The sequence below is a fragment of the Haplochromis burtoni genome, unplaced genomic scaffold (assembly GCF_018398535.1).
Source record: "Haplochromis burtoni strain Fernald_Lab_line unplaced genomic scaffold, NCSU_Asbu1 Contig_688, whole genome shotgun sequence".
NCBI lineage: Eukaryota > Metazoa > Chordata > Actinopteri > Cichliformes > Cichlidae > Haplochromis > Haplochromis burtoni.
The window spans coordinates 111144-125717 of NW_024583049.1; the positions used below are offsets into that span (position 1 = coordinate 111144).

Consider the following 14574-nt stretch of genomic DNA (forward strand, 5'->3'; position numbering starts at 1 on the left):
GCACATCAACTAACCTCCATTGCCTTATCAGATACTTTCAGACAGTCTTCCTGCCTCTGGTTGAAAGAAGTGTTTCTTTAGTTCACTTGCGGTTTAGATTTAGTCGAATGAAGCAGTTGGTCTGTAGGCCGATGTAACCGCCAGTACGCTGCAGAATCAGATGATGCTCGTGGTCTTTTCAAGACCTTGTGAGGAAAAAACGATGCGACTGGTATGGTATTAGCTCTGACATGAAAAGGTGCACCTCTGCAGATGCGTTAATTGCCAAAGACATATTCAACTGACGTTGCAGCGAGGCCCCAGTCCTTTGGATGAACACCAGCTTCACCCTTTGCATTGCAGCTGGTATTTCCTGCTTCACTCTGCGACCATGATCAGTGAAGTAACACATGAACTGGACCTCACAGTTCAAGGCGGAAAGACGCAAGACTGCAACAAAAAGGACGACCAACGCTACAGGATCCAACCACCGAGCGAGGAAATTCGCGCAGACGTAGCTCAGCGATACCGGCGAGAACTGTCGCAATCCGGCTTCACGTGCAGCACAACTTTACAGTAAGCTTTTGAAAAGCTCTGGTGTACACGACAGTCCATAAGCTCAGTGTTGGTTCATTCCCTACTTTGTTTAGTGTAACATACGCTCGCTCAGAGGACATTATACTAGAGACAAAATCTGAACAGTCAGATGTTTACGACGTGAAAGACACATGGACACGCATCACTGCTAACTTGTAGATCGAGCTTCTCTTTCAGCCATCTTGCCTCAAACTGAACTACGTGAGGTGCGTTTGATTCATAACAGACTCCAGTTTGTAGGAAGTGTAAGAGTTGTCGCTCTTCACACACTGAGGTTAATTATGGAGTTCCACAGGGTTCAGTGCTAGGACCAATTCTGTTTACATTATACATGCTTCCCTTAGGCAGCATCATTAGAAGACATAGCATACATTTACACTGCTATGCAGATGACACCCAGCTCTATCTGTCCATGAAGCCAGATGAACACACACCAATGAGTTAAACTGCAGGAATGTCTTAAAGACATAAAGACCTGGATGGCCGCTAACTTTCTGCTTCTTAATTCAGATCAAACTGAGGTTATTGTACTCGGCCCTGAAAAGCTTAGAAATATGGTATCTAACCAGATTCTTACTCTGGATGGCATTACCTTGGCCTCCAGTAACGACTGTGAGGAACCTTGGAGTCATTTTTGACCAGGACATGTCCTTCAACGCACATATTAAACAAATATGTAAGACTGCTTTCTTCCATTTGCTGCAACATCTCTAAAGTTAGAAATATCCTGTCTCAGAGTGACGCTGAAAAACTAGTTCATGCATTTATTACTTCCAGGCTGGACGACTGTAATTCATTATTATCAGGATGTCCAAAAACTCCCTGAAAAGCCTTCAGCTAATCCAAAATGCTGCAGCAAGAGTCCTGACAGGGACTAGAAAGAGAGAGCAGATTTCTCCTGTTTTGGCTTCCCTTCATTGGCTTCCTGTTAAATCCAGAGAATTCAAAATCCTGCTCCTCACATACAAGGTCTTAAATAATCAGGCCCCATCTTATCTTAATGACCTTGTAGTACCATATCACCCTATTAGAGCACTTCGCTCTCGCTCTGCAGGCCTACTTGTTGTTCCTAGAGTATTTAAAAGTAGAATGGGAGGCAGAGCCTTCAGTTTTCAGGCCCCTCTTCTGTGGAACCAGCTTCCAGTTTGGATTCAGGAGACAGACACTATCTCTACTTTCAAGATTAGGCTTCAAACTTTCCTTTTTGCTAAAGCATATAGTTAGGGCTGGACCAGGTGACCCTGAATCCTCCCTTAGTTATGCTGCAATAGACGTAGGCTGCCGGGGGATTCCCATGATGCACTGGGTTTCTTCTCACTATGTATTAACAGACCTCTCTGCATTGAATCATATCTGTTATTAACCTCTGTCTCTCTTCCACAGCATGTCTTTATCCTGTCTTCCTTCTCTCACCCCAACCAATCACAGCAGATGGCCCCGCCCCTCCCTGAGCCTGGTTCTGCCGGAGGTTTCTTCCTGTTAAAAGGGAGTTTTTCCTTCCCACTGTCGCCAAAGTGCTGCTCATAGGGGGTCATATGATTGTTGGGTTTTTCTCTGTATCTATTATTGTACGATCTACTGTACGATATAAAGCGCCTTGAGGCGACTGTTGTGATTTGGCGCTATATAAATAAAATTGAATTGAATTATGTCTGGGCATCCATAAACAAAATGTGATGATGTGTTTTAAAATAAAAATAAACTGAAAATCTGTCTTGACGCAGCCGTACGTTAAAGCTCGCCGGCATCATTCAGGACTCACCTGACTGCCCGGCAGGGGTTTGGTGCGTCCGACAGGTCGACGGGCTCTGTCCCTGACCTCTGACCCATGCTGCTGCTGCTGTACGGTGTTAGCGGTCAGCCCTGCAGCACTAGCTGAACCAACCCCATGGCGGTGATGCCAGCCCAGAAGGCAGCGCCAGTGAGCCAACTCTCTGAGCAGAGGTAGGCAGGAGGCTGGGCACAGCATCGGCACAGGCTAGAGCTGCAACAATTTTACTGTGAAAGACAACTGAGTATTTTCTGGTTCTGTTGGGTGGACAAAACAAGACATTTGAACTCATCACTATGGACAATGACGAAGGCTGACTACTGCTGAAGCCGACAGCTCACCAGCATAAAAGTCTCTCACTCTTTTAAACACTACAAGTCAGAATCAAAACTGAGTTAAAGTTCTTCTGCACATGCTCCATGTGTGCAATTCCTTTCTTTGAAATTTGTCCTGGAAACTCAGAGGCTCCAATCTAAATTTAACTTTGATTTCTCAAGTCTTTTGTCCCTTCGGGCTCACCATACTGAACCAGACAGGAGGACAAAACAAGCAGCAGCTGTTCAGACAGACTGCAGAGCCACGTGGAGATCATATAGCAGACTGATCAGAAGTTCACAGGAGGACAGAGACCGGACGAGCGTCTGACCATGTTTGGTTTCTGTTTAACTCACGAAGTCAGACGATTGGCCTCAGTCTGCTTTAGTGTGAGCTCTCAGATTTACTGCAAGAGTCTTGAAAACAAACACAATGAGTTTGGTTTGAATACATGCTTACAGTACAGGAGCACCTTTATAGTCACACTAAGTATCCAAAACCATAGTAAAGCTATTAATCAGTACATTTTCCAACAGAATGGTGTGTTTAGAAAAAAAATGACCTCTTCTGTTTTCATGATCAACTTCAAAGGACCATGAAATAAAACCAAGCTGATGGGTTCAAACATCTTGCTTATTCTTCTCAGTAAAAGATTTCAAAGTATGAAACAAAAAACACACATTAATTATCAACAACGTTGATAAATGAAACAACCTCATGTTAGTTGGATTAAATAATGGGGACTTTTTTTTTTTATACAAATATTTTTCTAATTGTCCACAAATCTCATGTTCAGGCTCAAACCCTCACCTGTGACTGTAAAGTGTGCTTCAGCATCCTTTGGTTTGGGAGGCTGCTTCCATGGTTTTGTTCTCACTGTGAGGAATCTGTGTGGAAACCGGAGCCTGAGCAGCGTTAGCCTTCACCGCACGCACCATGTGAGTTTATAGAGCCATATTGCTATTTAAAATAAAAATCTGAGTGATTTTCAGTGATGATGGCTGTTTTTGTTTTGATTTATCAAAGAACAAAAAGAAATGACATGGTCTGTGAATATAAGGCCAGATACACATCAGCCACTGCCAGCAGTAAATTAGCAAAAATCACAGCGACAGGCCGGCTATAGCGATGCTGCTGATCTCGATAGACTATAGAAATAAACACATACAAAGAGCCTGCTGCAGAAACACTTTAGGTCTTTATTGCTAACTGCATTAAGTTTTCTGACAGGTGGACGATGAGACAGGTGCTAGCTGCTGCTACGCTTCACCTCAGCTAACTGCAGAATCCTTGGACTGGATCTCTGTGCTGTGTGAGTCTATTTGAGCATTTTTAATGCAATGATCCAATAACAGGCCCGTGTGAGGCTAATTCTACTAGATATGGTAGCAAGTAACAATAGTTATATTGTTACTTGCTACAGTTATTTGATATTATATTTTGCACTATCCTACTGTATACTTCTATTGTACATATTGTATATCTTATTCCTCTCTCTGCTGCATTGAGCATGTGTATGACAAAAGAATTTCCCTCGGGATAAATAAAGTTCTTCTTATCTTAAATTCTACAGTATCTGAGCATTAATTAGCAGGTATCCGTGTGTCTGTGAGGCACCATTACAGCCAGGCTAGCTAACGTTAGTTGCTAACGTAACACCCTGTTGTCCAAATACAGTCCAACATGGCAGCAGCCAAAACACCAACACCGAGACCAACAAACCAACACTCTTTCTTTTTATATTAGAGTCAGTTAGGCACCGTTTTCATTTACTGAAAACTCTTCATACACTTTTAAATTTATAACTTTTTAATGTTTTTGTGGTGAAATTGTAGCAGACTGTGACTCAAAACACAGGTTTAGTGTTTAGTTTAGTTTGAGAGGGTATGAACATGAGCTTTGTTGGCAGAAAGAATAAAATGTTTTATATTATTTTTGATTATAAAATAAAAGAACTTGGAAATATTTAAAACTAAAAATGTTTGATGTCCAACGTCACACGTCAGCTACCCCCCAATTTGTTTAAGCAGCGCCACCCTGTGGTTCAGTGTGAATGTTTATTCTAATTGTTAATTAATCTGCCAATTATTTTCACGTTTCATCGTCTGGGTTTAAACTGCCCAAAGACACTCAGTGATTTTACAGCATTTTGGAATGAAGCGTTTTCTTTGCTGCAGTGATTAACACATTCACTGTGCACGCCAGTTTGAGACCCGGACACAAATACAAGATCCGGGTCACGAGAGTACTCCGAGTGCTGGTCCCAAGTCCGGATCAAGTGGAGGAAGATCCAAACCAAAACATGTGGGGGCCGTTTAAGAAACACCGGAGCAGCCAAAAGAGACTTACGTGCTCGCTGTTTTCCATCTAATGTAGATGAAATTGATTCAGTTTAGTTTTATTTATGTTTTATTTATTATTATATGCCGATTCACACTAACAGCCACCTCAGTGTAACGCTTAATTCAACTGTTTTTTGCTGTAAATTTGTTTCTTTAAATCTGTGAAAACACCGAGCCTCCGAGTCAAACCACAAATGCTGTACAAACAACATAAAACAGTGAAACGTCTCTAACATGGGAGGAAGTAGAAATAGAAATTTTTTTCATTGGCTTTTTTTTGGCTTGAAGAGCAACAAGCAGTAACACAATCGACAATCAAATACTCATTGTTGCTGCTTCACTGTACACATATTTATTATCATTTTAATTAATGAGGAAATTAACTGGCAGATTAATCAATCAGACCCACAGCTGCACCACCAACATGAATCAGGTAATCGATTACTTTGACAAACAAAAACATTTTCATACGTTGTTCTGATCAACAGCTGACAGCATTCGTCTCCAGTTCAGGCGGTAAAACATCAACATCGGTTCAAACCAACCTGATGACTCAAATCAATCGATAATCGATCGGTAAACGTACCAGAACCTGTCGGATCAAACAGACGCAGCCGTAATGCAGCTGAACCTCGCTCGCCCGCTCTCCCTCTCCTGCTGCAGCAGCAGAAAAGAAAACACGGACAGCTGTTTTCTTCTTCTGTGGTGACGAAAAAACAAAACGCGCAGGGTCTAAACACACGCGCACACACACGCACACTCTGAGTGTGAGCTGTGTGGCGTCCGTCTGACTGACCGGCGGTGAATAACACCGACACACACTCGATCACTGTTTCTGGTTTTTAGTGAATGTCTCTCGGAGCTCTCCCTCTGTCTGTCTGAGCAGCAGAAAAACGTGCGTCCTCCAACCGACACTGCAGCGTGTGCGCGCACACAGCACACACACAGTGGGGGCGGGGAAACATGATAGAGAGAAAGGGGAGTATCGAGTGCCATCCTCCTCCTCCAAGCATCTGTCAGCACTGCTCTGCATGCACAGTGTGTGTGTGTGTGTGTGTGTGTGTGTGAGACCAAACACAGGACCTCTGTCTTCACTCTTTTGCTTTGTTGTGAATATAGAAATAAAATAATTTCTATTCAATTTTATTTCTATTGCAACATATTGGTAAAAAGGGTAAATGGCCTGTATTTGTATAGCGCTTTACACATCCAGTCATCCACCCATTCACACACTGGTGACACAGTGTGTGACCAATACAACAACAATTTCCTCAAGGTGCTTTATACTGTGAGGTAAAGACCTTACAGTAATACAAAGAAAGTAGACAGTGTCTGTCTCCTGAATCCAAACTGGAAGCTGGTTGGAAGAAGGGCCTGAAAACTGAATCCCCATGAATTACAGTCGTCCAGCCTGGAAGTAATAAATGCATGAACTAGTTTTTCAGCGTCACTCTGAGACAGGATATTTCTAATTTTAGAGATGTTGCACAAATGGAAGAAAGCAGTCTTACATATTTGTTTAATATGTGCGTTGAAGGACATGTCCTGGTCAAAAATGACTCCAAGGTTCCTCACAGTGTTACTGGAGGCCAAGGTAATGCCATCCAGAGTAAGAATCTGCTTAGATACCATATTTCTAAGCTTTTCAGGGCCGAGTACAATAACCTCAGTTTGATCTGAATTAAGAAGCAGAAAGTTAGCGGCCATCCAGGTCTTTATGTCTTTAAGACATTCCTGCAGTTTAACTCATTGGTGTGTGTTATCTGGCTTCATGGACAGATAGAGCTGGGTGTCATCAGCATAGCAGTGAAAATGTATGCTATGTCTTCTAATGATGCTGCCTAAGGGAAGCATGTATAATGTAAACAGAATTGGTCCTAGCACTGAACCCTGTGGAACTCCATAATTAACAAAATCAGTCAGGTTTTGCCTGAAGTCTGTTCCTGGTGTCTGCCTCCTTACTGACAGCTCTTTAAAACAAATTCAATGCAAAATGCTGTTTGCTAGATTCACATCCACAAAGAAAACCACTACAAAGCGCTGATTCACTCCTGACATCTGTAATCATTCTGAATACAAAGCCTTCTCAGATTTGTTCATCTTGCACCACTGTCAGATCAACTGTAGAAGCTTTAAAAACATAAAAATTAAAGCTTTTTTCCAAAAGTCTATAAAAATGTACATGTGCCAGTAAAACTGACCTGACAGGTTTCAGGTAGGACGGTAAAATTATTGCCAAGATTAATTAACGTCTACATCATCACACCATCTTGTTTTCAGCAGCACAAAAGCTCTGCATCAAAGCGCAAACTGACTCGTTCACTAAACGTAAAGCCTCAAAGACACACAGTAAAGATTGATGTTTATGCCTCAGTTTAGATTGTGTATTTATCTTGTTGTATTTGACTTTGACTCTGTATTTTTACTTTTAAGAAAATGTTTCTTTAAAAAACAAAAAAGTAATATCACAAGTAAATAGAGGTTTTGTTTTCTGACGAATGAAACAAAAACATTTTAATTCCTAAAACAGAAGTCAGCGAGCAGTTTATTTTAAAAGACCTGTATTTTTTTCCTCTTTTGAATATTATTACTCATTAATAAGACAAAAGCATTTTTATCGATTAATCTATTGAGTTTTCCATCGAGTAATGGATTAGTAAAGTAATCGATAGTTGCAGCTCTACCTTCCAGCACACTGTCTCAGAGAGCCAGACAGTCAGCAGCCAAAGCTCTGCACAGGCGACTCTGAAACATCGTAACGTTTCAAGTTACCTTCACCTCCAGATCTGTGATGGTTTCACACTTAGGGCTGTGCGATAGGACCAAAATCTTATAACCTGATATAAGACATCTATCGTCCGATAACGATATAAATCACAAAAATGTAACATTTTCTGTGAATCTCGGGCAGCTCGACTTGTGTGAAGTGTTTCCAGCTGTGTGTCATGTAGCTGGAAACGAGTGTTTTAACAGATGCATAAAACGATGCATTTTTAGACATAAGTTGTAACGGCGCCGTTTCCTTTGTGAGTATTTATTACACGGCGTACTGCGGGGAAAAGCTGTTCTAACGTTTGAGTCTAAGGTTTATTTTTTAGCACCTGGCGGCTCTTTTTTACTTCTCATCCTAAATAATCTGCTCTTTCACGTGATTCAGTTTATTTTGAAAAGTCTCAACAGGATCTTGAGCTTTATTGTGAAAGGTTTATGTGGAAATTAAACATGCGGACATGCGATGGTGTTGCCATCGTTGTTGCGCTTGTCCGTCCGTAGTGTGGTTATATTAAATATAAGCGAAAGAGAGAACTTGAAGAAATGACCATCAAAACGGTGAAAACATATTGCCGTAAACAGTTTATTTTTGCGACACCACGAAACAAACGATAGCGTAAAATGAAACGATAGATGTTTTTATATCGTTATATCGAACAGCCCTATTCACACCTGTCAGCTTTTAGCTTTATGGTAAAACACCTTTTTATGCAGGTTTGTTAAGCTGATCAATAACCATGTTCAACCATCATTTTGTTTGTTTTTTCTATGACTGAGGAGAATGAGATTTTCACTGTGAAGAATTTGAAGCTTGTTCAAAGATCACCGTCAGCTGATCGAGCGTTGGCGATGCTAGCGTTAGCTGTGAGCGCTTACGGGAACCTCAGCTCACCGTTTTCAAGGAGTTACACAGAACTTCCTCCTGTTTGTCCAACGACTGAATGTTGCCAAATACAACCACCTCCTGGAGAAACCAGCAGCTTACCTCCTACCAGTCACCAGTAAAAATGAGGGAAATATATATTTAACGGCAGCTGGCATCCTTGTACATGCAGTGCTGCCATCTTCTGTCTCAGTCCGTTATTACACTCTTAAATCCTGCTACTCATTCCTGCGTGTTTTGTGATCTTACAAAGCTTCAAACGATGAGTCGACGATTAAATCAGTCGTCGAAGATTTTGATAGTCGACCTAATCGTGGCAGCCCTATTTGAAAACCATGGCACACAGTATATCAGCAGAAATGTGCATGACTAGCTTGACAGTTGATCCTTGCTGCTCTCTGTAGTTGCTTAAATACAATAAAGTTCCTACTCATCAAACCAGTGTTTTAGTATTTTGTAATAAAGCTACTGTGTTAGTGTACAGTGTTAATACTGGGACTGATCGATCTGCTTGTGTACTCACAAGCACGGCGCAAGATCATCGGGCCAGCTGCTCTTGGTGCAACCTAGGTCTCGGCTGAAGACCAGAGGAGACCGTGCCTTTGCCGTTGCTGCACCCAGGCTATGGAATACTCTCCCTCTTCATATTCGCGCGTCAGATTCCATTCAGTCTTTTAAATCACGTTTAAAAACGTATTTGTTTGATCTGGCATTTAAGGCGAATTAGGGTAATTTACATCTGGCTCTGTATTTAGATTATGTAATTATCTTATATTTTATATATTTGTAATTTATATTTTATTGTGATTTTATTTGTACTGCGATTTTACTGGAAAGCACTTTGGTGTACTTTGGTCTTAAAAATGTGCTATATAAATAAATTTTGATTGATTGATTTGAAATTTTGGGTCCTTCGCTCTAGTTAGTGTTGACGCAGCGCATGCCACATCCGATTTGTAAAGACAACTTACTGCTAAAGAGAGACAGACGGCAAAGTGGGCAGTACATCAGTTTAACATTAACTCGTTGCTGCAGCACTAAAGTGATCCCACATCTGAAAAAGCATGCGGGGCTGCTCGTGTGTTGAATTTATGGCAGTGAGGTGCAGGCCTTATCATTTGCTGCAGGAGTTCAGAATCATCGTTATTGTGGCAGTGTACATTCCTCCTGACGCTAATGCTAAGGAGGCGCTACGGGAGCTGTACGAGGCCGTCAGGGACCTGCAATCTCTCCACCCCGAGGGATTTTTCATTATCGCTGGGGACTTCAACCAAGCAAACCAAGGACATCAAGCTCAAAGAAAGTCAGTGATCTCTTTGCCTGGTCAGGAGATTCTCAGCGAATGTGGCGGGACATCCAAACACCTCTCAACCAGACGCAGTTAACACATGGGACTCAAAACAATGAGCCAGCATGGAAAACCAGCCCCTCGCCAGACAACCAAGTGCTGTCCCTGTCCACGGCCCGAGTGAAAGGACTCTCGCTAAAGTCAACCCACACAAAGCTGCTGGACCAGATAATATACCCGGACGTGTGCTCAGAGCCTGTGCTGACCAGCTGACCGATGTCCTAGGACAGCGGTCTCAAACCTTTTTTGCGCCACGGACCGGTTTATGCCCGACATTATTTTCACGGACCGGCCTTTAAGGTGTCGCGGATAAATACAACAACATGAAACTAGTACCGGTACCGAAAAAAAGAAGATTTATTCATAACACACGTGAACAGACCCAGGAAAACAGAGTTAACGATAAAAACAATAACAAAATAACGCTGAAAACCGATAAAAACCCTGAAAACCAGACATTTCACACCTGAGCCTCAACTCTCACGGCCCGGTACCAAACGACCCATGGACCGGTACCGGTCGAAGGCCCGGGGGTTGGGGACCGCTGTCCTAGCAGACGTCATCAACATGTCCCTGAGCCAAGCTGTTGTGCCACAATGCTTAAACCCCCCCCCCCAATCAGACCTGTGCCAAAGACAGCTACAGCCTCGGAGCTCAAATACTACTGCCCAGAAGCACTTACTCCAATCATCACGAAGTGCTTCGAGCAACTAGTCCTGAGTTACATCAAGAAGCAGCTCCCCCCCAAACTGGACCCACTACAGTTCGCATATCACGATCAATGGGTGATGCGATCTCATTGGCACTCTGCCTAGCTCTATCACACCTGGATCAACGCAACGCCCACATAAGAATGCTGTTCATTGATTTCAGCTCAGCATTCAACACCATCATCCGCCAACAGCTGATCAGCAAGCTGGACCTGCTCGGACTCAACACCTCCACCTGCAACTGGATCCTGGACATTCTCACTGATAGATAGTACAGGTTGGAAATACAAGATCCAACACCATCACACTGAGCATAGACGCCCTCCACCCCCCAGGAATGTGTGCTGAGCCCACTAATCACGCTGCTGACCCACGACTGCACCTAGCTCCAGCTCCAACACAATCCAAATGATCAAGTCTCCAGATGACACCCCAGTGGTGGGACTCATCAGGGACGATGATGATGCTGCATACAGAGAGGATGTGCAACAGCACTTTGGTGCAAGGACAATAATCTATGTCTCAATGTTGACTTTAGGAAGACCAAGGCTGTCCATCTCCAGCTCAGCATTACTGGTGTCGCAGTAGAGAGTGAAGAGCACCAGATTCTTCAGTGTTTGCATCACAGAGGACCAGCAACACCAAATCAGTGACAAAAAGAGCTCAGCAGCGACTGCACTTCCTGAGACGACTAAGGAAGGTTTTGCCTCCCCAAACCCATCCTTAACACCTTCCACAGATGCACCATGGAGAGCATCCTAACCAGCGGCATCACAGTCTGGTATGGAAACTGCCACAGTCTGACTGCAGAGCGCATTATTGGCAGCTCTGTACCCAGACTACAGGATGTTTACACCTCATGCTGCTATTCAGAAAGCCAATAGCATCACTGTCACGACTTAGCTAACATAAACTAATGTTAGTCTGTTAGCCACAAACAGCCAACCAACCACATGACGTCACATTCTGTACGACAGAAGATGACACCAAACATCTTTTTAAAACTTTAAGCACTTATTTCTTAAAGCTGGCTTCACAGACAGTGTAATATATGTCAGGTGTGAGAGGAGGACTTAGTGGTGTAAATCAGCCATTATATGTAGAGTTTCATGTCCTCTCTACCTCATAAAGGCTGCAGTTCTTCCTCCTACTGTAGAGAACAGCTCAGTAAATATTGGGTCCTACGTAGAATTTTCGGGCTTTTCAAAACACAAACCTCCCCTGAAAAACCCAAAACATCTGTGACCAAATGATTTGTATGGCTGACATCTACACCAGCCTGCAGACACTTACCAAGAAGCATTAGACGAGGAAGATCATCACAACAGAAACAAAAAACATATTTTAACAGCAACAGTGAAACAAATGAGCATGAGCCTGCTGTCTGCAGGAGGTATAACGACACAACATGATTACAGAGCAGCAGGACGTGTACGAGTGGTGAGGAGATTCTCGTGGGTTGAAATCTAAATGATGACGAAACGCTCGTCGACCAGCCAAATTTTATGCATGATCTTCACTTACAGCTTCAATAAACTCAAATTAAGCTGAATTTAATGTTTTCTCCCCTAAACTCTTGGGGACATATTCTGTTGAGGTCACGTGCACTGCATGAAAACACCACCAGAGGGCAGTCTGTCCTGTAACCAGCCTGCTGAGCTGAGCGAGTTGTGAAACATCTACTTTCAGTTTGTTTCAAGTCTTTCTGTACTATGCAGGTTGGAAACTGTGTCCATATCAGACCTCCTCTTCCTCCTCAGGGTCAGAGTCAGGACTCAGTTTTCAGCCGCCGACACACAATTCAACTTTAATGTGCGTGTAATGGAACCAGAGCCGCCGCTCCAATCAGTCGACACGCTGCGAGGCCAAAGGTATGTGGACAGCTGCACACTTGTTGGACATGTTATTTAAAACCTGGTCACGATTCTCACTCTACAGTCACTTTGGTATGCAGGAGATTAAAACACCGGTCATCCATTTTTATCTGCAGATTTTAGACAAACAGAGGAAACAATCAGCAGAGTGACGAGTCCTGATTAATCAGTGGACTCATCACTGCTGGCTGAACTATGTTTATTACAGTTACTGAACTAAACACAGACTTTCCTGGTTGTATTACTCTGACAGAGTATTAGGGCCACGTAAAGAAAATAAAAATCATTGATATTTTTGAGAATAAAACCAAATGATATTGCGAATGTGTACTTTAAAATGTGTTTTAGTTCCTTTATCACTGCACTGTGTTCATACACAGTGAGCATAAGGACACTGAAAAGAAAGGAAAAACCAATCAAACAAAAGAACAAACACACAATCGTGGAAGCGTTGGCCGAATTTGTACAAAATGAAATGGCAATGAACAAATGCCAGGATATTGATGATTACACCTGCAACAAAGAGGATGGACGTTATCACAAGATATGATAGGAAGATGTTTCAAAGCAAACAAATCCTCTACAAAATAACTAATTTGACTTTTTTCTTGAGATTTTGGTTTTATTCTCAAATTGATCAATCATATTTTTCCTAATGTCGTCCTAATACTCTTTCTATATTACATAATGAACTCTGTGACATGACTTTCCTTCACTGATTGCATGCAGTGAACTAAGCAGTGATGCTTCAACGTCCGATTATTACTACAGGCAGTGAACTCAGCACGTAAAAAATAAACAAATAAATCCCAATTTTGTGGAGTAACCTTTGACCTTTAACTCCGTTGACTGTGTGTCAGACGTTTTCTTGGAAAATAAATCGAAATTCTAGTTTGGCTCTGATGACGTCACGTGACAGGTGTGCGTGGAGGAAGTTGTGCACAAACTGAAGTGAAGAGAGTTGTGATGTAGTGTGTGAGTATCAGCTGGGCCGGTTTGTGTCTGTGGGTCTACCTTGCAGGGGAACGGCAGTGTGGAGGCCACCTTCTCCATGGCCAGGTTCCGGATGCTCGGGGTGAGCGGGCCTCGGCAGGTCGGGCAGCAGCTCAGCTTCTGCCGACACTGGTTACAGACCAGGTGACCCGCCTGGCACTGCAGGATAGGCGGCAGGACGTAGTCGAAGCATACCGGGCACTCGAATAGCGCCGTGAGCTCCGAGGATTGTCCGACGAGGCCGGTAGCCGGCATGGACACGGTGGAGGAAGGGGGAGCAGACCCCGACCCGGCCACGGAGCTCACGCCGGCGGCCGCTGCGGCAACAGAGGCGCCTGCCGCTCCCCCGTGCTTCCCTCCGCCTGCTTTCCCGGCCCCGAGTCCCCCACCTCCGGCTGAAGATGGACGACTCATAGCTTCCAGCTGCGGTCCCGTTCCTGAGAGCTGCCGAACAGGCGGTACCGTCATCTACTGTTTACTACCGGACGTCCCTCGAGGCCCCCGGAGACACAACATGGCGGCTGCTAGTTTGTATCGCCTGTCGGCTCCTGCCATTGGCCGCTACGTCAAAGATTGACAAGCCGCTCGGCCAATCAGAGAGTGGAGTCGTGTTCGGCTTGAAAGCAAAAGAAAAACAAACAGCGTCGCATAAAAGAACAAATATATACAATAGAACAGGAGAGAATATTGGTAACTTATTTAATTATAAATATTAAAAAATGAATGAAGTGAGAATTTAATGTTTTTCTCTTCTTTGCTTTTTGTTGTTGTTTTATTCTTTTTGTAACTGAGCAAAACACTTTTTTGTGGGATTTCCCGCTAAAATGATGAATCATGATAATTAAGCACCTCAGCGTGGTCGGAAACGGCTTTTGTGTCGGTCCTAGCAGAGCTGACCTGTTGTAGCCGCGCTGGGCTGCTCCTGCTTGGTGGCCAAAGTGCTGCAAACTTTTGTGAGTTTCATAATCTTCTACAAAGTTAAACAACTAC

At 43.3% G+C, this 14574-nt stretch overlaps 1 protein-coding gene across 1 annotated transcript in view; it reads right to left on the reverse strand.

Annotated features, from left to right (window-relative positions):
* The window catches only part of siah2l (seven in absentia homolog 2 (Drosophila)-like), a 28547-nt gene extending 14382 nt beyond the window's left edge, over positions 1-14165 (reverse strand). Inside the window, exon 1 of the mRNA XM_005949783.3 lies at positions 13606-14165. Within this exon, the coding sequence (XP_005949845.1) occupies positions 13606-14052 (447 nt within the window). The 5' untranslated portion in view covers positions 14053-14165. The remainder of the gene's footprint in view (positions 1-13605) is intronic.
* Between the last annotated feature and the right edge of the window lie 409 nt (positions 14166-14574).